At 44.7% G+C, this 27968-nt stretch overlaps 1 protein-coding gene across 1 annotated transcript in view; it reads left to right on the top strand.

Moving 5' to 3' along the window:
- Positions 1–27968, top strand: part of CRIM1 (cysteine rich transmembrane BMP regulator 1) — a 175547-nt gene that overhangs the window by 63583 nt on the left and 83996 nt on the right. The window contains exons 3-4 of the mRNA XM_081100911.1: positions 17429–17671; positions 18696–18816. Of these exons, the coding sequence (XP_080957037.1) occupies positions 17429–17671; positions 18696–18816 (364 nt within the window). The remainder of the gene's footprint in view (positions 1–17428; positions 17672–18695; positions 18817–27968) is intronic.

The raw sequence follows: 27968 nt of genomic DNA, 5'->3' as shown, positions 1-27968 counted from the left end.
GGTTCCTCAGTTGCCTGCTGTGGTATTATGTGGGCATGGAGCAAACCCAGAAGGACAAGGCTCAGAAGTCCAGTCCTCATGGGAATCAGGTTGGGTCACGGAATACCAAGATGTAAATATAAGGTAACTAGCGATGCAGTGTGAACATTTTGTAGAATTGACGTAGTGCAGAGTCTGTAAAAAAATAGACTAGAGGGAGGAATCAGACTTGTGGGGGACACAGAGGTGAAGGCAGAGGGCACAGAGGAGATGCCTTTTGCTTGAAAATGAGCAGGATGCTATTGTATCTGTGCATCTATGGCAAAGGGCCCGGGATGTACTGAGTGCTCAGTAGACGTTGCATGGGTAGGTGGGGCAGCCTGGCTAGCTGGGGAATGTGGGGAAGGAGCCTTGGCGGAGATGGCCACCCCCGATGGAACGCACAGAGGCGGCAGGGCAGGGTGTGTGTGCTCTGCAGCCAGACGTGGGGTGTGTCCTTGGGAAGGGGAGTGTCTGGAGTGGGACTGGTGTGCTCCATCGCAGGCCACTCTCCTTTCACCTGGACCACATCCCCTGCCAGCAGCAGCCTCTGCTCCCAACGTCCTCGCTCCGCCGGCTTTACATCCTGTTCCTGTTTCAAGGCCGTGGTAGACATGGCACTTTATCCTTGAGGCCACGCATCTCTAAGTCACCATCGTCTTTGTCTCTGCCACTCACTTGTCACTTAGCCTACTGCCTTGGGTCACCTCTTTAATTACTGTCTTGTGTTGCTGTTTAACTTTCCCTTATTGTCCTCTGCTCCTTGGGGTGGAAAGAACCTTAGGAATTGCCATCTTCGGACCTTCCATTGACAGAAGAGGAAAGGGAAGCCCGAAGAAATGAAAAGGATGGTGCAAGATCACTTAGCAGTTAGTGCAAGCTCAGGCCGGAGTCCGTGGCAGGGCCCAGGACCAAATCTGTGGCAGAACCCAGTCATGTTGACTGATGATCTGTTCTCCCCCAAACTCAGTAGTGAGTTAGTAGAGCTGAGACAGCCTGTGTCCCACTTACTGTGGGCACGGAGTTGCCCAGAAACCTTTGCACATGAAATAATGAAACCACTTTGGCTCTCTAATGTAAAGACATATGTTCCCCAACTCACAAAATGGCATTGAGGGGGTTAAATGTACAGAGAGTGAGAAGACCTCAACCATCAGATAGGTTTGTTCAGAAATAGTGTCAGAAGACACTTCAAACTATTTCACCAGGAATGCATTAAAGGTGGCTGGCTGTTGGATTCATTACTTTACTTAAAACTCACTTGAACAGCTCCATCAGCTTTATATATTTCTGGCAGTTTAAACTTAGGCTGCTTATTTTTAAGTTGTGATTAGAAGTTAGTCTCAGTTCTTTTCCAGTGTAAAAAAAAATCAGTTTTGCCCGGCCAGTGTGGCTCAGTGGTTGAGCATTGACCTATGAACCAGGAGGTCACAGTTCGATTCCTGGTCAGGGCACATGCTCGAGTTGCGGGCTCAATCCCCGGTGTGGGCTTGCAGGAGGCAGCTGATCAATGATTCTCTCTCATCATTGGTGTTTCTATTTCTCTCTCCCTCTCCCTTCCTCTCTGAAATCAAGAAAAATATATTTTTTAAAAATCATTTCCTCGATTTAATCATTTTTACTTCACGGTGACATAAGGAAGGATGGAAGTTAGATCCGGCAGTGCCCTTGGAATCGGTAAGTGAGAAATCCTTCTCTGACTCAGAAGGAGACTTTCTGGTGACAAGCTCTGTTTCCCCAACATTCTCATCAGAGGCTCAGAGGTGGAGCCTTCTGGGTGCATTGTTAAGTGGGCAGGGGGTGAAAGAGTTAGGTCTGAGGTTATTGCTAAATAAGAACAACCATGACTTATGCAAGATTCATTTCTCAGAAATCAACACAGTAGACCCTTGTGATTCATTGATTGAACATCCACAAATTCAATTATTCATGAAACAGTGACCCGAAGATCTGCGACTTGTAGTAATTTGTAATTTGAATCAGGTGTGCTGTGAAGTACCCATGCAGGAGCAAATCACTTAACTGGTGACAAGCCAACTGCCCAATTGTTCTTAGCTCATTATCACATATGTAGGCATTCATGAACTGGTCAAAACAATTTTCTTTATAAAAGAAAGCCAGCCGTGAGGGCGGGTGGTAAGAGTGAAGAGGAGTAAAGAGGTCTTAGAAATAATGGTTCCTTACCAGAAAACAGAAATCTGGGACAAATTAAAAAGCTGGTATGCTGTATTTGGCAGTAGGTTGAATCTCAGAAATGCATAGTACAAAAATGAGGAAGAGCAATTCCTAGAAATACCTCCGTGAGGGTACTGGCCAACGTGTAAAATTGCATTCCGGGCAGCTGTAATATATGGCAGGATGCACCAATTAGCGTGTCTGCAAAGACTAGGGGAATTCTCCTGTGGAAATCCTTAGTCTCTTCTATATTTCCATCTCTTTTTTTATAGGAGGCCCAGTAATGATATGGTGACTGAATAAATAGCCTTTTAAAAACACACCATTATTCTTGCAAGTCAGTTGAGATGTCTCGCATCTCTTGTTACTTAAAGCTTTAAGCTCAGGTAAAATCGAGCATATGTCCGTAGCCACTTGTATCAGATACTGCCTATGCTTTCTAAAAGAGCATATAGCTGATCCAATTCTGTTAGCCTCCTAGGAAGAAAGCATCCTGAACAAAGAGGGCAAGGAAACAGTGGGATCTCCAAGTAGAACTAGAAATTGGGACAATAGTCCACCCAAATCCTGAGGTTTTGAGATAGCAAAGTAACTCAGAGAAAAAGGATGGCTTCTTCATCTGAGGTGTGTGTGTGTGTGTGTGCGTGTGTGTGTTCGTTTTTTAATACTGAAACTAGAAATTCACATACAGCAGCCATAAGCTCCCATTATCACTAAAGAAAATCCGTGGGATTACCTTTTCCACTTGTTCATATCTGACCCTCTGTGAGGCTCCCTCTCCGCCTTCCAAGGCAAGTTGTTATGTTCTCGTTTATAACATGGACAAAAGATAGGGCAAACATAAATGCCGACTTTTAAGAAGTGGCTTTCCTGGGGATGCACATGGCTGTGCCTGCACAACAGGAAACTAGTAAGAAAAGGATGAGGAGTGAGTGGAGAATGGGTAGAGAAGGCTGGCTCTCTCATTTGCTAGGCGGGATCCACCATGTCCTGATAAGACTGGGCAGGCAGAAGGGTCCTCTCAGTAACGGGACAGAGTCTAAATATCAGAGGCTACGCAAATGAGAGTTTAGCCATCACCAGGTGCAGATAAGTCAGGTCCCCCATAAAACCAGGGTGGCTCAGTGGTTGAGTGTTGATCTAGGAACCAGGAGGTTACGGTTCGATTCCCAGTCAGGGCACACGCCTGGGTTGTGGGCTTGATCCCCAGGAGAGGGCATGTAGGAGGCAGCTGATCAATGATTCTCATCATTGATGTTTCTATCCCGTTCTCCCTCTGCCTTCCTCTCTCTGAAATCAACTTTAAAAAATAAATTAGAAAAAAACCCCCACAAAACACACACACACATACTAGGAGAAGAGCACAGAACGCTGTGTGAAATGCGAGGAAGCCGTGGCAGCATGAAGGGCTTGTTCACAGGTACAGGCTACACCAGGCAAGTCCTGGAAGCCCATATTCAGCCTCCACCCGAGGCTTCTCCTGTCCTTAATGCGGAGAGACCCTGTCTGGTATTGCCAGCTCCTCTGATCTTAAAGTTTCCACTTTTCTCTGGCTGGGCCTCATCCTCTGAATGGACCGGGAGAAATTGCCCGAGGTCTACTTCCTGGGGATGAGGTTGTTGCAGAGAAGCGTGTGGTATGAGGCCCTAGGGCGTTCCACGTGGGAGCTGTCTCCTTCCGGGTCTTGTCCCAAGGCTCCTGTGGGCACACAGATTGCCCTTGTAGTTCATCTTGGCAGGCCTGCCCTCCATCCATTCCATGGGTGTTTGTTCTCTGAGGCTCAGAGGGCGAGGCTTTGCCTGCGTGGATGCGTAGCCTATCAGCACCTGAGTGGTGGACAGCACCACGGCCACCCTATGACCGGAGGTTGCTCTTCTGACCTTTCTTAGTCACTCCACTTACAACGGGTTAGTTTTGGTTCGGTTTCGTTTGTATATTCAGCTGATATCATGATAAAGGGGCTTTGTGGTCAGATTTTTAAGCTAGCGTCTAAGCAATATTAATTATTATGAAAGAGATGAGTAACTGTCAGGGAAAGATGCAGACTGCAGATCAAAGACTGAGAAAGGTGGGGTGGCGACTGACCTGGTGGAACTGGCGTAGGATTCTCCAGGAGACCTGGCTTCTGGCCCTGCCCCAACATTCATTAGGCGAGTGACCCTTGGCCAAGACAGTTGTCTTCTCTAGGCCACCGTTTGCTCCATTACAGCTCAGAATTTCTGACAAAGAAACCGGTTCTTTGACAAATAAGTCCTGTAGATAGAACCGTTTCAACATTTATATGCAAGAACAAGCATACTAATTCCTCCACTCCCTTGTAATTAAATCTTTAAATCTCTAATCCTTTTTTTCATACTTTAATTGTAAGAAGGATTAGATTGATTCGTTGAAAACTTTCAATTATAGAACATTTCAAAAGAAGCCCAGACGTTCTGCTTAAAGTTTATAAGTATGGAAAATCTAGCTCAACAATGGCTAAGAGATATATATATAATCTTCTTGCTTTCATTAAGTGCCTGATACGTGGTAGTTGATGATTAAATATCTGTGGAATTGCTAACTGATTAAGAACCTTTCCGGTGCTTTTAACACATTGATGTAGATGTTCAGTAAGAAGCACATGTATTGCTGCTTATTTTAGTGTTTCTCAAGTGATTCTTCAGGATGCTTCTTTAACTTTCATTCTTCTAAGGGCAATGTGCTTCCCTTGTTTATACAGTTTATTTTCTTAGGAAACTAATTTAGAGATTTCTTGTTGTCCCCATGTCCATGTGTCTATCATTCCCTTCTCTCATAAATAGAAAATTTTAATAGGAGAGGTGGCCACCCAGAATGAAAACTACATTTCCCAGACTCCCTTGCTGGAAAGTGTGGCCATGTGACTAAACTCCGGCCATATGAAGGGAGCAGACTCAATAGTGTAACTTCAGATTATGCCATTTAGAGTTGTGCCCTTCCCTTTCACTTTTCTCCCTTCCCAGTGTTTGGAATACTATACAGATAAAGGCTATACAGTAGGTATTGAGGAGCAAAACAATAAGAGGAGTTTAAGTCTAGCAACTTTATGGAGCCCAGTGTCCGCAATACTTGCAAAGTTAAGTTTCATGACACTCTTAATTCCAAATTACCACAAATTCCTAATTCTTGGAGTAGGAATTTTTGAGAATTGGTTCATCACAGGGTATTTTGCCTCTTTTAACTCATTCTTGTTAGACTTACTTATGGAATCATTATGTTCTTTGTTATATTTGAAAAGTTTTGGAAATAAGCTGTATTCCTGACATGTGGGAACAGTCCCAACCACTAAGCAAGTGTTCACTGTGGCAGCAGCCCTCACTTCTCTTTGCTGCCCAACATATGGGGCTGAGCAGTCTGCCTGCTCCCTGCACAAGCTACTCTCTGAATTTTATCTCAGGCCTGAGATTGCAGCTCCATGCAGATTGCTGTTTCATATAGAAGAGGATGAGATTGGCTGGGACTGCTGCTGTTCAGATTGGTCAGGTTCATCAAGCATGTCACTGTCCTGTTGTACCTAGAGTCAGCTCTAGTGCATGTCTAGAGACAGACAAGTCAAAGGCTTATACAGACAGAAGCAGCTCTGCCTATGGGGGTGGGGGTGAGGGTGGGGGGAAAGATGATGGTAGAGCTTATAAGAGACTGAAATGTTCAAACAGCTCTGGTCAAAAGCAGCAGTTGTCAAAGCATGATACCTGGACAGCAGCATCAGTAACCTGTAAGGTTGTTAGAAGTGCACATTTGGAGGCCCCGAAGCGGACCAATTAAAGTCAGCAACTCTGGAGTCAGGGTCAGCAGTCGGTGCCTGACAAGTCCTCCAGCATGCGCAGGTGAGAACCAGTGATCTACAGAGCGCTGGAAAGCTCCAGAGTGCAGTGGAGACCCGGAATACTGGACCCAGGAAACTCGGGCTGGAGGAAAAGGGCCAGGCTGAGAGCGGGGTGAGGACGCATTCTGTTCAGAAATAGGAGTTCAGACGAGCTGGGGTTTATGCGAGACTGAGAGCAGTCTAAATACTGTCCCTCCTGTGTTTGGTACCAGAAGCCCATCTGTCCTGCTTTTGTTTCAGGCATGTCTTCAGCCAGAAGTGCCTTTGTATCACCCCACATCCACACTGGGATTCTGAAATCACTGTATTTTTGACGTGGAAAAGGGAGCTAAAACCCGTGCTGACCGAGGAATGGGAAGGGCTCTTTATTTAGCCACCTACCTCTCAGCTCCGCAGGCTGCACCCCACCTCGCCCTGGAAGAGAGGGTTTTAAGCCAGGAGCCAAGCCCTTTAGTGGCTATGAAGGGGGGGGGGGGGGGGGAAAGGGTAGAATTTCCATGTAAGGGCTACCAAGAATATAAGTGCCTGTTTAATAAATTATTTTTTGAAATGCTTTTTCCATTTTGGTAGCTGAAGTTTGAAAAATGTTTGGAGTACTATAATTATCATTTCTGGGGAAAAATACAGCATTGCAGTATTTTTGTTTTTGCTGCAGGTCAAGTTGTAGTTCAGGGCGGAAAGTAAACACATCCCTTTGCGCAGCTGCAGCTCGCATATTTGTAGTCTCCAGGTGCCCTCTTGGCAGTGGCAGTGGCCTAGGGTTTATGCCGTGGGTACACAAAGAATACAAAGAAGGCATAGAAACCCGGGGCCCTTTCAGGGGCTTGGCCCCCAGTGAGGCTGATAAGGAAGTTGGTGCTGGAGCCCAAGGACCCATCAGAAGGGTGGGTCAGAGAAAGAGTCGTGGGAAGGGAACGGGGTTGTTCTGAGAGGTGGTTGGCAATGAAGAAGTACTTTCTCACCAGGGATCACGACCTTCACTGCATAGGCCTAAATGTCAGGAGGCCTCTGAGTGGGAGCCACTCATTACCGTTATATGCCATCTTGTCCATTTGATGACTTTGTAAGCTGGGCTCATCAACACATCTTGAATGCAGAAACGGCTGGGGAGGAATCTCCAGGGAAAACGACCTGTATAAGGCACTTCCTTCCTTCTCTCTGGGCAGAGCAAAGACTGATTTCTCAAAGATTAGCCCTTTTTATAAAAAGAATTAAAGTACTGGAGGCTGACAGAGAAACAGCACTTGAAAACTTTCGGCATGCTAGCATGACTGTGTGTGGGGGCGGGGGATATATATCCTATGTGTGAATTTCATAATTCAACTTCACTTTTATCAGCAGTAGCAAACATTTAATGATGTGAATCTGTGCATTATATTGAGGATGCTGTATATTATATTGGGGATACTGGGTTTAAAATGAACTGAGAGGGAGAAGTGAGCTAACATGAGGGTCTAAGAGTGCCCCCTATGTGTGTGTGTGTATATGTCTACATATGAATACATGTATACATGCACACATACAGGGATGGGCAGAAGTAGGTTTACAGTGGTTCATATGGAAAAATATAATAATAAATACTACAAGAATAAATTCTGTTTCCCGTACTCACAACTGTAAGTCTGTTTTTTCCCCACTCCATATATGCATATAAAATATATGAAATACTCTTATTTCTATAATGTAATATTTTATATTCTATAAATATAACATTATAATTCAAAGAATGTATATTTTTTAATCCCCTCCACAATCTTGTAGAATAAGTGTTTATATGAGTATAGGAGTATTCTAAGATCTGACTCAAAGCCTCGACTTCTAATAATTGATGATAAACGATCTGTTGTACACTTACATATGGCAGGCATACGGCTACCTGCCATATATTTTTTTTCACTTAACTCTTATAACAACCTTGAGAAAACTGACACAGAGAAGTCAAGAAAGTTGCCTAAGATCACACAGCTAGTTGTAAAAAAGCCAAGATTTGAACACAGTTCTTTTAGGCTCTGAAACCTTTGTTGTCAACTAGTAACTACACTGACTCTCCTATAAAAGATAAAAATTAGCCTAAAGGAACCCTTGTTACGTGGCAAATGAGTGGTGCAATGTAGGATTAACTTATTTTTAGTAAAACAAATTAAAAAGGAAGGAGGAAGAAAAAAAAAATTAGTGGCCAAAATATTCTTTCAGAAGCCTACTGCCAAATTTTGTATCCATATGGGTTTTTCTCGGATGTGCAAACCCTCGTGAGAACTACCGTTGAGCAGTGAGGTAGCTGCTGCTCCTCGTTGGTGGCTGCTGTGGTCAGCAAAGACAAAGCAGCGCTCTGCGGTACTCTCCCTGTTCTTTGTTCGTGCTGTTCAGCGCTCTCTTTATTCTGGGTGTCTCATCTTAATTGTGTAATAGAGTCACTTCCAGGAACCTCTGGAGACCTCAGCTCAGTGCGTAATATTCTTTGGAGTCCTTCTAAAGACGTTGGAAATCCATACACCACCTCGGGGACTCGGGAGTTTATTGACAATATTACGGACAATACCCTTGGTGTAACTGTTCCCTGTTTTTTAGAATCACAATAAGATCACATTTCTACTGTACTCCTCAAACTCTACAGTACTAACAAATACTGGCGCTTCAAGAAAAAAAAAAAACTGGCTGCTTCTTCAATTAAAACATCATTGGTTGGTCCTCCTAAGGGTTTGGGAGTCCCTGGAGCCTGAGTCCACAGGCAGGGCTCACACTCTGGCTGGAGGATGTTCGTCGAAGAAATCCACAAACTCCAGGTGAAGACACCAGACCCTTCATTCTCGCGCCTTAAAAAATCCGGCATTTGGTTATATTTTTTCAAATCAGTGCCATCATTACACAATGGGAGAAGCATCCCTTCCTCAGGGGAGGAAACCTGGAAGTATTTGGAGGGGACCCACCCAGAGTCACATAATCACTCAGCAAAGTGGAGGCTGTGTTTGTGTTCTGTAATGGATGTTGCCTTCCGTTTAAACACCACCCTGCGGAGTGCCTCATTCCGAGTGTTTATGCCTCTGTGACATGTTCAAGCTGTTGATGAAGATTCCTCTTCAGATGTCGCTGAACTGACTGTACACATTTCGCTCATTGAAGTTTTTCCTCATTAGTCACTTGCCCCATTCTCTCATACCTTTCATTCCTTTTTTTGTGGGCTTGTGTTTATGGCCCAAAAAAGGCGGGGGGGGGGGGGCGGGCGGGGGGACCACAAGAAAGGAGGGGCAGATATTTAGAGAAGGCTGTAGTGCATTTGGTAAAAATACCATCTTTTTGAAGTCGGTCTTCACTTCTTTGCACATATATCCAAACCATCCTTTGGCCTTATTTTATTGCCAGATTTTTTAACATTGCTACATTTTGAAAACTTGTTGCTGTGTATGAATATAGAAATGTAATTATTTGAATGGCAAATCCCTTTAGGAGTAAATTGAATATGCGTTCCTGGTGTGAATGAACAGATAATGAAATAAAATGTCTCTGGCTCAAAATTCTAATACGTTTTCATAAACTGTGATTTGAGATTCAGTAGGATACCTACATGCACATTTGGGATCCGACACTTTTTCAGAGTAAGAGAAAATGCTGGGAAAATTCCCCGGGCGGAGGGGGTGGAAGAGGGGAGGGATCCGTATATGCTGCAGGTTTGAGAATCATTATTCTAGCTCTGTGGTTCTCAGACTGTAGCGCACATGAGCATCACACGTGTGTGTGTGTGTGTGTGTGTGTGTGTGTGTGTGTGGCGGAGGTTGCTCAGATTGCTGGACATGGCCCTGGAGTTTCTAATTCTGAGGTCTAATGTGGGGTCTTAAAATGTGCATTTCCTATAAGTGCCCAGGAATTGCTCATGCTCTGGTCCGTGGCCCACTGTTTGAGAACTGCCACGCTAGAGGCAGTTTGTCTCAATCTTGACAACAGCTGAAGTACCTGGGACTCTTGCTAAAACGCAGGCTCTGATTCAGTAGATGCGCACGGGGGGGTCTACGTTTCAGCAGCTCTCACAAGCTCCCCCGGGGAGGCTGATGGCGGCTGGTCCAGCGGCCATCCTTCGGTAGCAAAGCTCTACTCTAAAGCATCATTTTCAACCTATTCAGTAACATCCTGGGCCGTTCCTAGAGGTACAGCGGGCCTCAGCACACAGCATGGAGCACTCAGGGGTGGCGGCAGAGAGCTGGAGGGCTGCTTGGCGTTTGGCCAGCTGCCGTTTGAACATGCCCTTGGCTAAGCTCTATTGTCAATAGGGAACTTCACTGTACAGATTCCCAGTTTGCTTGAAGGACTAACACAGTGATCCTCAGCCCTGATCACAGGAGAATCTCCAGGGAGCGACAGAACCAGATGCTAATTCCCAGGCTCCTCCCCCGGGTATTGTGGTTTGATTTAAGGTGGGATCCAGAGAGTGGGGCTCTTCAAAGTCTTGTAAGTGATTGTAATGCACAGTCAGCACTGGGAACCACTGAAGTGTCAGATGTTGTAGTTTTACAGATCACATAATTTTTAAATTTCTGTTTGGCTAATTTATGTTCTACTAGGATGCAAACTATAACTTTATTAGGTCATTGAAAACAATGTAATTGAGCAAAAGCACCAAGAAAAGGCTCTGTGTAGATTCCATCGCTGTTAAATCCTAAAAGCAGAGCAAAAGAAAACGCTGGGAAAGTACAGCTGGGGTTTCTGAACGAGCTGAAATATGAAATATTTCTGGGACTGTATCAACAAGCCTAATTTTTTCCCCTCGGGGTTATGATTGTGCGGAACAAGTCTTCACTGCGAAGCTTGCCAAAAAAGGTTATGATAAAATCATGGAATGTGAATGAAAAGAATTCCCAGTGTAACTTTAAAGGAGTCAGCCTCTAAATTTTAAAATGTAGGGGTGGCATATGCCTTGCATTTGTAATAGAAGCTTTGGGAACAAAATAATCCCAGGTACCAGAAAGCGCCTCCTTTTATTGTGGGGTGGCTGTAAGGCCAAGGAGCAGATGAGGTTGGGAGGGCGGCTGGTGTGGGGTGTGTGTCCAAAGAGATGAGGACACACCAAAGACCTGGCACCTCGCTTTTCTTTGTGAAGTCACTTTTGTATTCTGTATGTGAGCAAAACTCCAGCCATTGGCTCAGCACCCCAATTCCAGGAGAGCTGACTAGGGAAGTTGAAGTTCTTCTTGCTTTCAGCACGGTGGGCTCAGTGGGAAGAGTGTGGGCTTGGGAGCCTCTGCCACTTGCTCTGTGACCTTAGCCAAGCTTCTTAGCCTCTCTGTGCCTGCCGCCTCCGCTGCCAACTAGATGGCATCTCTTTTTCACGTGGGAGTGCATAGGGGTGTGACAGCAAGTAGAGGCATGATGCCTCACACATAGAAGGTGCCCAGTTAGTAGAGATTGCTTTCATTTCTCTAGCATGATTATGGGAATTGCATTCTTAACAAGAAATGCCCATCAGAATATTTTTCTTGTGTTTATTGATATATATTTTTTTTACCGGTGAATTATACTAGTTTAGATTTCTCCTTAATAGTCATGAGTTATATCTTTGTACTTGGAGATTAGGATCATTCTTGCCTTCGCACCTTCATTCTTGCTACTCCCTGCACCCGGACACTCCCCCCCCCCCCCTGCTCTTTGTGTGCCTTCTCCTTTATTTCAGGTCTCTGCTCAGGTGCCATATCCTCCGACACCTACCCCCTCACCCACCTGGCTAATGCAGTCTTCCCTCGTCACTGTTTCTGCTTCAGAGCATTTATCACCACCTGGCATTAGGCTGTGTGGCTCTTTGTTTATTGTCTAACTCAGCCGTGGGCAAACTACTGCCCGTTTGAAATGAATAAAACTAAAAAAAAAAAAGACCGTACCTTTTATGTAATGATGTTTATTTGAATTTATATTAGTTCACACAAACACTCCATCCATGCTTTTGTTCCGGCCCTCCGGTCCAGTTTAAGAACCCATTGTGGCCCTCGAGTCAAAAAGTTTGCCCGCCCCTGGTCTAACTCCTCTGGAATTGTAAACCCAGGAAGGCGAGGCCTTTGTTTCACTTCCTGCCCATGGAGGTCATTCAGTAAATATTTGTGGAATGAGTGAGTGAAAAGACTGGAGAGGACATCACTGATGGCGCCTCAGCTGGTACCAGGAGGAGATTTATCTCCCAGGGCCACCACGCGGCCCCCGTGCCACCAGGGCTGATGCCTTAGCTGCCCGGGGCTCCGGATCATAAAGGAGGAAGATTACCAGAGTCACGTGGGGGGAATGGATCACAGACTCTTCCCCTCTGTACTCTGTTCTGCCCACCAAAGTCTGACATTGTCGGGTGTAATCAAATTGGGGTCCCTTGAAACAGCTGTCATCTCAGAATGATCCTGACTGTGTGTGTGTGTGTGTGTGTGTGTGTGTGTGTGTGTGTGTGTGTGTGAGAGAGAGAGAGAGAGAGAGAGAGAGAGAGAGAGAGAGAGAGAGAGAGAGAGAGAGAGAGAGAGAGAGAGAGAATGAGGATGCATTTCAGCAAAGGACTGAGTACCCAGCAGCCTCGACTTTGTGGTTGCTTATCTGAATTTTATCAGTCCATTTTATGCTGCCTGTTTTCCATTAATATGTGTTTAGCACATCTGTTCGTTTTTTTAGAGATTTTGAAAGAGGAGGAAAACTTGGTAGTAAATGTGTGGTCATTCTATAAAAATGAAGGAGATATAATTAGAATCTGGCAGTATAATTTTTCTCTTCTCTTTTTTCTCTTCCCATCTAGTAGTAGTTCATTTTACTTTGGTTTTACTTAAATGTGTGTTTAAACTGAATACTCTTGAATGCATTTATTGCGTAGATCATGATTGCACTTTTCCCTGTTGACATACGGACCTGGAGGTCTGTAGTTGGCCAACCTGTAGTCACACTAGTTAAAATTACTAGGAGTGGTACGAATTCTCCAGTATTATTCTAATTAATACTGGGTGACCCTGTCAATATTTTAAGGGCTAACCTGTTATAGGAAGACTATTAAAATAGTGAAACCAGCGGATGGTCCCTTAATTACGTCTATTGCAAGTGCTATTGTCACTTTAGCCTTGGTATATCTAGGGCAGTTTTTGTTGGTGATGGGTTTTCTTTTCTTTTTATTTTTGTATTTTTGTTAGTGTGTTGTTGTTGTTTTTGGTTATTATTAAAGATTCCAGTTTCAAAGTGTTGTTGCCAGGGCAACCAGACTGCAAAGCTTGTTAATTAACTTAAGTATTATATGTAGACATCATAGGGGAAGTTTCAGGAGAGAAGAGGCTTCTTTTCAAATGGATAAAATTAAAATTTCAGAGGTAATGTCAGAAAAGCCTTCTGAATGATGGAAAATACATGGTGTGGCTATAGTTTTTCTTCTCAGTTTCTCCATGGAAGAGATGAAATAGAGACATAATGAAATGTACTGGGAGACTTATTTAGAAACAGGCTGAGAAAAAAGGAATCAGAAAACAATTCCTGAGGCTGTGGTGACCCTGGTTGAGTTTAGGTGGCAGGCTGCTGACTGGTTGGGAGAGGGGAAGACGCTGGGTGAGTAAGAGTTCTGGATGCTCTGTTGAAAGGCGAATAGAGGGTTGAAGGAAGAGAATAATAAAGCTAAGAAGGTTAACAATTACAAAATAAAAAGCAAGATATAGATCTTAGAAATCTAAATTATTTGAAAGCATTATTTTATAATTTGTCAAGTCACTATATAATTTGAATATTATGCCTGCTAGTCATAAAGTAAACAACCCAGTCTTGAAAATTTTAACGTAAAAACCTAATGTTATAAACACAAAGAGAAGTTAAGGGTTCATAGTGGGAGGTTTTTATAGATCCTTCCTGGAAATTAGACTAAAAATGTAAGATACAGGGGATGTGAACGTCAGAAAAGCTTGATTTGATAGATTTGTAAATTTGTAGCCAGTAAACAGAGAACACGTTCTTTACAAAGATCTACGTATTTTAATGTTGGCCATAGGCCACACATACCAAAAACACACACAAACGAAACAAAAACACAGAAGTAGAACATTGTATAGCCTACGTTCTCAGGCAATAAGACAATATAAGTATAAACTAAAAATCTAAAGGAAAGCCCCCCCTCCAAGAAAAATTCATTGATGCAGAAATTCAACAGCATTCTTCTAGAAAGTCTTTATTACAGAAGAAACCAAAGTTGAGTTATAGATTACTTAGAAATGAGTTACATTGGGAGTAATGCATATAGAAAATTGGAATGTAACCAAAGCAGTATTTGAATAAAGTATTAAAATTATTAACATTTCTAAGAAAATAAAACAAAAGCAAACTAAGCATTAATCTTCAAATACTAGAGAAAAAAAATCAATGAAATAGTTAGAAAGGCAAAGAAGGAAGAAACTAAAAAAATTAAAAGAATCGATGAACATATAAACTACAAATAAAGCCTGAAATGAATTTGAAAATCTAGGTTAATCAGACTGAATTTCTGACTAAAATATGTTAGTTAGAAAAGATTATTCTAAAGGAGATACAACATGTGAATAATAGCCAAAAAAGAAAACTGTCGCTTCCCACTTCACAAGTGGGTTTTATGAAAACATCATAGAACAGATAATTCCTGTATTGTAGCTGAGAAAGAGGTAGAATGTGAAACAGCTCATTGAGAAAGTTAGTGTGACTCTGAAAATAAGACTGGATGAAGCTAACACACACATAAAGGAGAGAGCTACAGGTTAATATTAATCAAGCTTATACATTTTTTAAAATTTAATTTTAGGAAACAAGTCCAGCTGGATCTTTTGAAACAGGTTTATTCTAAGAAGACAAGGATGATTTAAAATCTAATTGAGTGTATTAGTGAATTAAAGGGAAAGCCAGTATGATCATCTTGAGAAAAGTTGAAAAAGCACTTAATCAGATTTAACCCTCATTTTTAACATTCTTAAATCTTTTCCAAGGGGAGTTTTTGCAACAGTATATCACAAAGGCAGTTCTTAAGAAGTAAACATATTTCTTAAGGCCCTAACTGCAAAACACACATCAATAGATGACAATGTTGGGACTGTTTCAAGAAACAAAGAGCAAAATAACTAGGAAGATCTAATATGTTGGGTTTTAATAAAAACAAGTTTTATTGGTGTATATGTTTGAAAAGTGATTATAGATACCAAATATTTTACACAATTAGAATGTAATAAAATGTGATACAGAAAAAATTAATTTTGGCCCATTAACAAGAGTAGGAATTAGGAGCTATTTGCAGTTAAAGTCACAGAACTCTTATTAATTATGAGACCATGTGTTTGTTGTCAGCCAGATGCGCCATCTCCTAGGTGCAGTTTACAAACTCCAGCTCAGTTAGTCCCCGTACAGTCAAGATTCACTTTCTCCTCCTCAGCCTTTTGCTCTGTTCTGCCCGTTCTGACCAGGATCCAAGAGTGGAATTCTTCTTTCCTACTCAAAGCGGTTGCCTGTAGTTGTTATATGAAAAGAAGCTATCTGCCTCCTCCATCTATCCTCCTGCTGCCTCCCTGGCCCCGTGCCCGTCCTGGGACACACGGGTGTGCCTACCTCTGCGGGGTGTGCCTACCTCTTTGGGGATGCTCTCCTCTCAGCCATCTCCACGGCCCAGCCCTCACTCCTTCAAGTCTTTGTTCAGTTACCAGCTTCCCGCCCATGCCTGTTCTCACCAGGTTTTCACTGCTCCCTCTTCTTCCATGCATCCTCATTCCCCTTTGCTCTGTCCTGTTCTTCCCCCTATAGCACTTACCATCCTCTACTATCTCTGTAGTTTGCTTAGGCATAATGTTTATTGTTTATTTTCTGTCACTCTCCACTGCATTCTAAGTTTTTTGAGGGCAGGGATCTATGCTTCTCTTTACGGGGTACCCCAGGCTGCAGGAACAGCAGGAGCTCAATAAGTATGTTTGAATGAGTTTACTAGAGCGATGAGGATGAAGACTTCCCTGTACTATGTTTTGATTGGATATGAAGGAGTTAGATAAGGAAGATAGACAGCAAATGAAAGATACAGCAGTTGAGGTAGGAAACGACCCGAGGAATGCCTGGCTTCGGAAATAGATCTGCTTTTGTGCTATGAAGCGCCAGGAGAACGGAAAGTGAGGAGACCGGGATTCTCGCCGTAGGTTTACTGCTGACCTCGGGCGCATGGCTTCAGCTCTGGGCTTCAGCTTCTTTATCTACAAAGAGAAGAGCGTTTTGGGTTTTTTTTGTTGTTTTTTTTTTAATATATTTTATTGATTTTTTACAGAGAGGAAGGGAGAGGGATAGAGAGTTAGAAATATCGATGAGAGAGAAACATTGATCAGCTGCCTCCTGCACACCCCCTACTGGGGATGTGCCCGCAACCAACGTACATGCCCTTGACCGGAATCGAACCTGGGACCCTTCAGTCCACAGGCCGACGCTCTATCCACTGAGCCAAACCGGTTCGGGCGAGAAGAGCGTTTTTAAACGAGAAGACTGTGAACGAGGTCTGACCCTGCTTTGTGATTCTGTGTGGGTTTTACATGAGGAAAGGCAGAGCTTATGATAACGTACCCCAATACTACATGGTACCATCTTCCCCCCCCTTCCCCCAAGGTCCTGAGGCTTCTGGTTTATTTCCGTCTTTCCTCAAGGACCTCATTAATGTTGGTGTAAGTTTCTTAAAAACGTCAACGAAGGAGCCGAGGAATGGACTGATGGCTCCGGAAACTAGGGCTTTGCTTGGTCGGTTTTTGTTTCTCAGATTGAGGTGCAGCGATGGATCAGTGCATCCCACTAGAGAAAAGAGAATGCGGTACATTTGTTGGATCTCTGCTGGAGACAGAAACATACCAGATGTCATTTAGGGAAATTACATGGGAATTTGGCTCGTCGTCCACCTTACTGAGATTCCACATCATAGAATCTTAATAAGTTTCGTCTCCTCAACAATCAGAGCTCTTCCATGCTGATTGTCATGTACACCATCTCCCGTCCCTGAAGCAGCCGTGATTTATTTGTGGGTCTATTTTGTTATTTAAGCGTGCACTCTTTTCAAAGAACAGCCCTCAAAACTCCCTTTAAGTGCAAGGATCTCTCATTTAGTCAGGGACTGAGTTCAGTGTTCCTGTTCTCCTGGCCGTGTAGGCGTCTTCCCTTTGCCTGACATCATCTTGACCAACACGCTGGACACTGATCGTTCAAAGCAAGTGAGAGGGAAGATGGAGACAGAGGCAACTTCAGCCTCGCATCCTGGTGTCCGTGAGCAGATCTCGGGAGAGATGTCATGGTTGTGAGGGTTTTCACCAGACTGCTTCCTCTCCCGTCCTCTTTGGTTAGTCATTGGATCGTTGGGACTGTGTGTGCTTCTGTGGAAAGCGCCCCACAGCCTCCCGGCACGTGCTAAACTTTGTCTCTCCCATTTAGAAGAGAAGCCGGACTGCTCCAAGGCCCGCTGTGAAGTCCAGTTCTCCCCGCGCTGTCCTGAGGACTCCGTCCTGATCGAGGGCTACGCTCCCCCCGGGAAGTGCTGCCCCTTACCCAGCCGCTGCGTGTGCGACCCCGCGGGCTGCCTGCGCAAAGTCTGCCAGCCGGGATACCTGAACATTCTAGTGTCAAAGGCCTCAGGGAAGCCGGGAGAGTGTTGTGACCTCTATGAGTGCAAACCAGGTATGCACGGCCTCGTCTCAGCAGCCGCGTCCCTCCGCAGCAGCCCCGCCTCTCCTTCCGCGTGCAGATGGGCATTCTCGCCGGTACACTGTGCGTCTGTCGCTCTGGGCTAGAGGAGCCTGACTTCTGGCCTCCTCTTCAGAGAAGCAGAGAAATGATCCCCTGGTACCACAGTGCCTCCAGAGAGGGACCCTGTCTGCTTCTCTCTTCTTCTTTGTCCCCTTCAATGTCTGCTTGATGGGAGAGGTGGGGTTAAAACTTACGGTACCTGCTGCTTCCTTCCCCCCAGAAAAGGTCTGAGCCTTCATTTGCAGATTTATCTGTTGCTTTTAATGATCACTTTTAAAATAACCATCAGACATAAAACAGAAAGTTTTTTTTAGGTGCATACAGGCATCAAAATGCCAGACGTTCCGTAAGGAAGTGCTCAGCCCCGATCTTCCCTCTTGCCCGTTCCCCGCATCCATCTGTTGGCTCTGATAGCATGTGCTAAGTCATCTTTGGCTGTCCACTCACCTTCTTTGCCACGTGTGATCCGCTGTGGTGTCCCGGCTGTTTCTTGCTTTAGGTTATTTCTAACTTCCTTGGTCTTCTGGCAGTGTATCTTGCGTGGTCTATGAATAGGTTTAGGCTATAGGGATTTCCTCTTTACATGTCTCTAACCATTAGTCAGATTTCTTTTAACTGCTGGATAAATGCTTCAAGCAAAACAATCCTTTGTGCATCTCTTGAACTGTTTTTATTAGAAGCGCATCTACCCATGTAACCACCGTTGGCTTTTAATGCTCTCTCTGTGTCTTCATCTGAACTCTGAAGTGTCTGGTCCCCTGCTCTCCTTGTGCGAAGACCTGGGACGCATTACCGTTCTCGAACGTTGAGTGAACTGAACGTGCCCATGTTAGGACAGGCTTCTGGGAAGCGAGGCCGCTGCAGAAATGTGTCCCGAGCCAGGGTTTTATTTGGGGACTCAGTCAAAATGCCAGTACATGTCACAGTAAACGGTGCCTCTGTCTGCCCCTTCCAGTGTTCAGCGTGGACTGCAGCACTGTGGAGTGCCCCTCCGTTCAGCAGGCCGTGTGCCCCCTGGATAGCTACGAAACTCAAGTCAGACTCACAGCGGACGGTTGCTGCACGCTGCCAACAAGGTCGGTCTGTCCTCAGTTTATGAGCTTCCTCCTGTCTTGTGTGTTAGCATCTTAGGAGGCACAGTCTCAAGCATGCAGTTTGTTTTCCCCAACAATTAGGGAAACCCGATCTTCTCCCGTTTCTGCGGAGAAATCACTGAACGGTTATTACAACTTGGTATTTACCTGTGTGGTTCCTCGGATCCAAGCCAGGTGTTCCCAGGGGCAGTCACTAATCCTCACAGACCCTTCATGTCGGGGTGCTGTGCACTTCTGCAGACTGGGAACTGTCCAGGCAGACATGCCCCTCAGGAGGTAGCCAGGGAGGCAGTGAGGTGTCCATCCATAGCGGGCATGTCATTCGATCCTCTGCAGTGACTCTTACAGGGGCTTGACCATTGTGACCACTAGGATGAAACCCTGCATCATGGAGTTCTCCCCAAGGATTCTTCACATTTGTAATCACATCTACCAGACCTATTGCTCGCAGAGGCAAAGAGGAGTCTATGTTTTTGCAGTACTTTCTGGAGTAACAAACACATCTCTCTTTGGCTTGTTGGGGAGAAAAAGGGGCTGGCATTCTAGTTGTAGCAGCAGGACATCCACTTAGCCTATAGGATGGGCTCATCCCCGAGCATGAAGGGCTGCAGGTCTGTAATGAGGGGCTTCCCAGCACCACCATAGAGCTAGCCCTTGGGCTTGGCTTTTGGGAAGACCCTGCTTAGAAACGGGGGGCTTACATCCTGCTCCGTCTAAGATGCTCTCTCGCCCTCTGCCATGACCTTCCCCAGGCCACTAAGACGTCATTTAGACTAAGTCACCTCATTCCTTTCAACTTTTGCTCTACATTTACTATCCAGACCCTGCCCTCTGTCACTCTGTCTCCCTCAGTCCCAGGGCCAGGCACTTGGCGCCTTTGTTTGTTGCATGAATAGTGATTATGCAGCTGGGAGTATCTCTGATCCTTAGTGAAAGTAAGTACCTGTTATTTGTCCGTAACTGGAGTAGACTTTCCAGACTGTTCTGATAATTACTTCTTTCTTCTTTCTTGTCTTAAAATACATGAGTTCTTTAACACTGCCTCACCTTTGTCCTGTCCGAGACCCTGAAATTCTCTCCGACATATTTGACATGACTTCCCTGTTCCTTACACTGTTTCATAAAACAGACACAAAGGCTTCTGTGAAGATAATGTCATAGTGGCACAGCCCCTTCTGATGATACTGTGACAGGAGAATTTGCGCGCAGATGCTTGGAAAGGGGTGAAGCATCATGCAAACGTAGGGTATTACTAATCAATAAAGGAAGGGAGTGGAGCATCGCTGAAAGTCGCAGATGTCCCTTCAAGGTCTTTATGAAAAGGAAGGTGGCGTGGTATATTCCAGAACCCAGTTAATCAGAACAAAGCCAGTTGTTAGTGAACAAGCCCTTTAGTGAGGAAAAGGGACAGCCCTCATTCACTGCGATCGGGGTAATGTAGGACCATCTGCGCGTAGGAGGCACGCCAGGGGCTCGGAGAGCGTAGACGCTACGGGAAGACCTCTTTAATCTCCGTTGAAGAAGAAACATTTTCTCACAGCTAATGATGTGCTGTAATGAATTGGGCTGCTTCCTGAGATAGTCTGAGCTCCCTGGAGCTGGAGACGGTTCTTTCTGTCTGGATGGCCACCTGCCAGGAATGCTTAGAAGAAATATGATGTTGGAAAGGAGGTTCAGCTAGAAGCCGTCCGTCTTTCTCTCCAAGCTTCTGTGAGTCTGGTAAACATAAACCTTAGGATGGCTATTGCTGTAGGGAAGGGGTTTTTGACTTTGCATTCGGAACTAAGGCGTGGTCAGTGGAAGGTGCCTCTGATGAAGGGATGGGGAACGTGGAGAAGGAAGTCATTCAGGCTCCCACTGTAAATTATTTGCAGGGAAGGGCTAAGTTCTCACAGCTCTTTAGTTTCCTGTGTTTTAGGTAGTCGGTGACCCCTGCTTCCCGCCCCCGCCCCTTCTCCACACACATCCTGTGTTTCCACCTGACATAGCCCCTCCCCGAGCGCTCTCACACTCCCTGCCTTTTGCGTTTGGACTTGACTCCTCTCCCCCTTCGACAGCTTTCACTCCTCCTTCTGGATTGCAATTCCCTCTCTTCAAAGTGTTTTTAGTCTTCAGCCCCTTTGGATGACTTAGGTGTACCTCCTCTGCTCCCTTTTAACTTAATTCCTGTGCGTCTCTTTATCATAGCACTTCAATAATACATAACATCGTTGATTCTTTTTGTCAGCTTTTCCCCCACTCTGTGTGATTCTCAAGGGAAGAGAATATTTTAGAGGCTCTAGTACCTGGAATAGGATTTGATGTATACCAACCTACACTTATTGATGAATGAACGAACGAATAAACAAATGTGCCCCCTCTTAGGCATAATGACTTATATGTTGAAGAAGAAGAAAATTATCTTCCTGCCTTGGCTCACTTTAAAACTCTGCAGTTTTTCCCCAACCCGCTTCTTAATGGCCCAGTTCTCAATACTTTATAAACCATCCATTCCAAACACCAAGCTCACCTTTCAAAGCACAGCGTGCCTTTATCTCTCCCTTCCACCTTTTCTAATATTGTTCATCCTGCAGGACTCCAATTAAATCCCACTTTACCCACAAAGGTCTTCATGCTTGAGCCAACTCCCGTCCCACCCCGTAGGAACTCCCAAAATAGACCTTCCCAAGTGGCAGTTCATCATATACTTCCTTGCATTGTTCTTGGTGTTACATGTATTAAGTCTTGTCTCACCAACAAAAGGATGTTTCTAAGGTCAGAAATTGTGTCTTTCTTTTCCTCTGTGCATGCCATAAATACTGAATAATTGCTAAGTACAGAATATGTTCAGACTGTGGCTTAACCTAGTTTAGCATATTACGTAGGTTCCTCCTTTCTAGGGAGGACAACAGACAAGTCATACTTTGACGAGAATTAAAAACCCAAACAATCATGTGGAAATGGAAATAGAAAGAAGAGAGCCTCGTAGGTAGTAATAGTGGTAGTATTTTAAGAGGGGGAAAAAACAAAACAAAAAAACGACATAACTTTGTTCCTATGTATGAACCATGTTCAAAATTTGCTCTCATAAACATGATGTTTAGATATAAAGAAGATCATTGTAGAGTGTGTAAAATCCTGTTATGATTATTTGACCTTTACCAGCATAATTGGAAAGAGCATTGCTAAGAATTTAGAGCCATCTTAGATAACACTGATTATGTGGAGAATTCAGAGGGGAAAGGCCCTGTGCAGTTAGGACAGCATCAGATGAAATATCAAAGTTTGGCAGTAGAGACTCACCTTGGGTGAAAGTAACCACCCTTCTTGTAAGGATGTATTATGCCTTCCATAGACTACAAAAGGAATGTGTGGACTTTCTCCCACCTTATCTTAAAATAATCCTCTCCCTCCTTCGTTTCCATCCGAATGGAATTGCCATTCCCAGTGAGACTGTGTCACCTGTTCAGGTCGTTTGCTGCCCTGTTTCGGGGTGAGTCCTCACTCAATTTATTAATTTTCTTTAGAGTTGTCTCTTTTCAGTTCAGTCGTTCACTCAGTTACTCGTTCATTCATGCATTGAGCCCTCACACGTGACAGACACTGGCTCTAGATGTGCCTTTCACACGTGGTATCCCCTTCCGTGTCTGCCCCTGACCACTCTGGTTTTCCCACCTCCCCCTGCCCTTTCTAAAGCACAGGTTATGCCTTCGTTCCTTGTAGCATCTCTTCTTTTTCATAATGGCCCATCATCCTGTGTTTCCCTCTTTTGCGGTGTTTCAACCTGTTTAGACATCATTCTTATGTGATATAATTAGCTTTTAACCATTTTTAGTTCTTCCCTCCCTCGGCTTGGTTTAGGTTTCCAGGCCCCCTGCCAATTCTTTCCATCCTTTTCTCTTCTCTTGGCACTGGACTGTGATGGGAGCTCTATGGCAGCTCGTCATACCTTTCAGAAGGTCGTGGGAGGGAGTGAGTGCTCTGGGGTATACATCGGGCCTGAGCACTGCGTGAGGACAAGGAGACATGGGACTGTCCATGTGGCTCATGGCACCTGAATGTCTTGGGAGGCCTCTTGTATGTGTGCGTGCAAACACCTTCACGCTTCCTTTTGGAAGCTTACAGCCAGACAGTTCGGGTAGTCACTTTGATCCCAATGACGTCTTTGCAGAGAAGGAAAAACAAAAAATTCTGTAAGTAGCATGTAGGTAGCAGTACCAAAGACAGCTTAACTGTGTACTGTGCCTTGCTGTTTACAAAGCATTCGCTTTAGTTATTCTCATTTTATTGTCATCCGGCTCCATGAGGAACTACGGACATGAAAACAGGTTGAGAAATGCATGACTTGTGCACAATCATAAATGTTCTCTGGTACAAGGGACAGAGCAGGTTTAAGTCTTGAGCCCACGTTCTTTGATTCAAAGCCCTGTTCTCACTGCAGTTTTTTTTCTGATGATTGTGTGTGTGTGTGTGTGTGTGTGTGTGTGTGTGTGTGTGTTTTAAGTCAAGGAAGTATATCAATGAATAGGAATTCAGGTCTCAATGAATATGAATTCAGATCTCATCCACCTACTTATTTATAACAGCATAGTACATATTAACCCGGTATACGCATGCTTCAGTTACTCATTGCTGTGTAACAGGCCACCATCAAATGTAATAGCTTAAAACAACAATGATTTATTATTTCTCACGACTGTGTGAACTGGGCGGCTCTTCTATAGTCAGCTGGCACGTCCTCATCTGAGGCTGGGAGGTCTAAGGTGATGTCACTCACATGTCTGGGAACTCAGCTGGGATGGCTGGGAGACCCCGTTACCTGAAGGCAGAATTGAGAGGAAGTAGCAAAGCCTTCAGAGACCTCTTGGAAGTCACACAGCACCACCCCCACCATATTCTCTTGGTCAAAGCAAGTCACCAGGATAGCCCCGATTCAAAGAGCTGACAATAGATCCCACAGGAGAAACGGCAAAGAGTCTGTGGCCATTTTTAAGCTGCCACAGCATACGTTTAGTCATGTAGGTGCTCGTTAGATTTCATGTAGAAAGTGGAGGGCTGCAGATATGTGACCCTTTCCCAAGGGGAATGTCCTTCTGGCCCTGGGGCTCCCGTCCTCAGGTGTCCTTCAAGCAACCTGGTGGTTCAGCTCCTTTCCCTGCCTTTCTGGGTCTCTCTTCTCTTGCCCATCAGCAGTTCACCTGGGAGCAGACTTGCTCGAGGAGCCTCGGAGCACCACCTCAGCTTTAAGCATCATTTAGCCAACCTTTCTTTTTTAACTCGCCTCCTTCAGGAATGTTGTGACTACCTAGTTAAACTCAGTGCTCTCTCATCACCCGAAGGGATTGCCATAAGACCTGCCTAATGAAACCAAGTCAATTCCAAAACCAACCCACAATAAAACCTTTCAAAGGTGTTGCATGGAAATTCTCCTCTATAGTGTTTGATTCAGTAATGGTTGTCAGAGGGAAATGGACCCACCAGACTGGTAGAGGGTAGACCCAGCCTGGGCTGTACACCTGGGCTTCCCATGTTCTCCTGTGCCAGCCAGCCCTGCCCTCAGCCCCGGGGTCTGTTTCTCCAGAGAGCTCCTAGGACACAGTTTTTTCTCTACACTCCTCACTCTTTGCTTTCTCCAGTGTGTGTGTGCCCGATTTTACAGAATCTTCCCTTGACCCCTGTAACTTTTCACCAGTCTTTTTAGATACAGGTTTCCAGGGTAGACATTAACTAGTTAAAAATCTAGACAGTATTACCTCTCTACATTATTCACTTTCACTGTAACTCAAATGAGGTTTTCAGTACCCTGTGCATTTTGATTTGTTACATTAACTATTTTTATATTTTTATTAAGATGAATGAGGGTCATATGTTACTGACAGTCACCCTTCCTAAATTTATTTTAATGAGATTTGTTCCAGACTTTTTGTTCCGAAATGTTCTGTTATCAATTTCTGTCTATAAATAGGCATTTCTTAAAAGTTATGGAGAAAAACCCAATCGGATTGTTTTGTGGTGGAAATAAGTCATTGTTTATAGTGTTCAAACTTAAAATAGGGTTTCTCCTGCTCGAGCCCAGCACAGCGAGCCCAGCTCCCTGGCTCCGGCCTCTCCGACTAAAATGTCCCGTTTTCTTTCAGAACCTGTACCCGGAACCGTTATCTCTCTTGCTTTCTGAGACACACACACACTCTTCCCCCTCCACCAGGGGGCAGGTTGTATTTTATTTTTAAATCAAGATATAGAAACATGTTAAACTTTTTCTTAGTCCAGCCCTATCCGGTTTGGCTCAGTGGCTAGAGCGTCAAACTGTGGACTGAAGGGTCCCAGGTTCGATTCTGGTCAAGGGCACATGCCCTGGTTGCGGGCTCGATCCCTAGTGTGGGGCATGCAGGAGGCAGCCGATCAATGATTCTCTCTCATCATTGATGTTTCTATCTTTCTCTTCCTCTCTGAAATCAATAAAAATATGTTAAAAAAATAAAAGAATTAGTCCAAAAGAATTAAAGATTTTCTATGATATGTTAGATAAATGTTGACTGCTATGTGACTTTGCATTGGAAATGTAGTCGAGCCTGAACTGTAGAGCTTACACAGGTGCGCGCGCATTCTCTCTCTCTCTCTTTCTCTCTCTCTCTCTCTCTCTCTCTCTCTCTCTCTCTCTCTCTCTCTTCCCCCTCCACCAGGGGGCAGGATGTATGGCTCTCCCATTTCAGAGATGGATCCTCACCTGAGGAAGGGCCCTGCCCAGTGAGTGGCAGAGCCAGGCTGTGCTGTTAGTACAATCCACCCTAGGCAGCCCTGTCCTGTCAGCCTGAGCTCCTCCCTAGCCCCACTCAGAAGGCTTAACAGTCCATGTCCTATACTTTGCTTTGTTGTCCTCTGTGAGCGAAGTACATGTGAACAAACTGTCCAGCTAAAGAATCCTCCACGCATCACGTGGCACCGCGCAGAGAGCACCTGGCTGAAGTTGAGCGCCAGAATCCAGGCCCCTTTCTGCATGAACTTGGACACACCTCTCACTTCCTCTGGGTCTCCTTCCTTATCTGTGAAAGAGGGAGGAGAGGAGGGATTTGATGACCGCAAAAGTAACTTCAACCTTGACATTCTTTGACTTTCACAAACCCTTTAGCAGGGAGGAACCCACGCCGCTGGCAACAGGAGACTCCTGGGAAAGGAAGAAGGAAAGTTTTAGAAAATCCCAGTGTCCCACAGATAATGGGGAAATACATGATTTGCATAGTGAGAGGAAGGGGAGCAAGTCCAAATGAAGTCATGAAAGAATGGTGGTTACTTTTTTTTCTCATTTTTTTCACTAGGAAACCGTAGAAATGGCAAAATGAAATAAACGATGAGACTAACGATTTAAACCATAGTCATCAGCGCTGGTTGAATTGTAGAGCTGGGTGATAATCCAGTAAAGTAGATTGCCTGTTATGTTTTTTAAATATACCTATGAATAGATAGTTCCTTATAGAGCAGATGCAGAGGCCATCTGACCAAAGGCTGAATTCATGGTATAAGGCTTTACTCTTAGAAACTGCTTTCCAGTAGAACGTGGTTCCTACCAGCTGTACTTTCCCTGACGTTCTGTCTTTGTCTCTCTTCCCCGTGACTCCTGTTGATTTTAGCTCTTCCTTATTCTTACTGGAGTGTTTGTTCTGTATTTCACACTAACTTACACACAATCGCATAGGCACACAGAGCATTGCCTTCGGGGAGAAGTTTTAGATTCTTTGTTCCTAACTTTGATTGAACCATCACCTCCTTTTTCTCTTAAAACAAAAAGCAACCTGCTGAATTAAGTTCCATGTTTTTGTTTAAGCCTCAGTTTTGTTTCTCTCTTACAAGACATTCACCTTAGAAGACAATTTCCAACTCGCACCCTGTCGTTTTTCATAATAGCTCCAAACTCTGTAGGTCCAGGAAGTGAAGTAAGATAAAAGGAAGGATGCCAACCCCCTTGTAGCTGGGATATGTCAGGTATACAGGCCACAACCAGAGCAGCAGGGAGGAACTCGCCTTCTCCGTAACATGCACAAGTTCATACTGCTACTTCACGTGGAAGGTCGAGGATGCTTCGTTCCCATTCCTCGGTCCTGGCTTCTTGGTGTGATACCGTGTTTTGGTGACGGAATCTTAGCAGATTGCTAGCACACTGCTTCTTGTGAAGGATACAGATATTTCGGAAAGGAGCTTCCAGAATTCACAGCCTGAAGTTGACTCATACCGGATGAAGCCAGCGGAATGGAATCTTTGGCAGATCGTCTCTTCCCTTCAGAAGCGCTTGAGTTGAATCGGAATGACTCTAACCTCAAAGCTACAGTGAGTGAAAACAGGGTGCAGATTGGAAAGTGCTCAGGGGGGACCTCATGGAAGACAGAGAACACGGGGCTTGCTTGGTGTGGGGAACAGCGACGAATAAGAGGGCCCAGGCTGGAAGGAACTCGACAGCTTAACAGATATCACCTCGGCCAGTTCCAAACAGCTTCAGGCCTGTGGAAAGTGATAAGAGAACACACACCAACTGAGTAGTCTGCCCTCAAGAAAATTAATGGGTGGCTTTGTACCAAATAAGAAAACCTGAATTTAAGAAAAAGCCATAAAGTAATAATGCCAGCTCTACATCCAAACTAAGAAACCAAGGACCTAAAAAAAAAAAGCACACAGGGAATAACTAGTGATAATTTTTCATATCCCTCCCTATGTGCCTGTATTTTTAAATCTTAGAATGACACAGTTCCCATCTTACTGAGAACTCAGTGGATTTTCTTATTCCTCTGCTCCAGTAATGTCTGAGTCATCCATTGCTTCTGAGTAATAGTGGTGGAGGGACAGTGTCGAGAGCGCTTTCACTTTGTTTGCTAACCTACTTCCACTTGGGTGGTTGAGCTTCCCAGGGCTGCTCCGTCGGCTCTTATCTCCAGAGCCTCGGCCCATCATTCTGCTGTTTAAGTCTCTACAAGGGTGTTGGGGGGACGGGGTTGAGGATCACACAGGGTCGGGAACATGGGCACATTAGCCCAACCAGGCACATACGTCAGAGCCTGATCCGGAGGGTGGCTTGGAACTGACAGATTTTTTTTTTTTATCATAGCACTGGGAGCACACCCTAGTTCTTTGAGATGATATTAAGCTCTTTAGATCACTAGGTAATA

Source organism: Myotis nattereri (genome assembly GCF_964212035.1).
Source record: "Myotis nattereri genome assembly, chromosome: 10".
Taxonomy (NCBI): domain Eukaryota; kingdom Metazoa; phylum Chordata; class Mammalia; order Chiroptera; family Vespertilionidae; genus Myotis; species Myotis nattereri.
The sequence above is the reverse complement of the archived record's forward strand: the minus strand, read 5'-3'. Positions and strand labels throughout refer to the sequence as shown.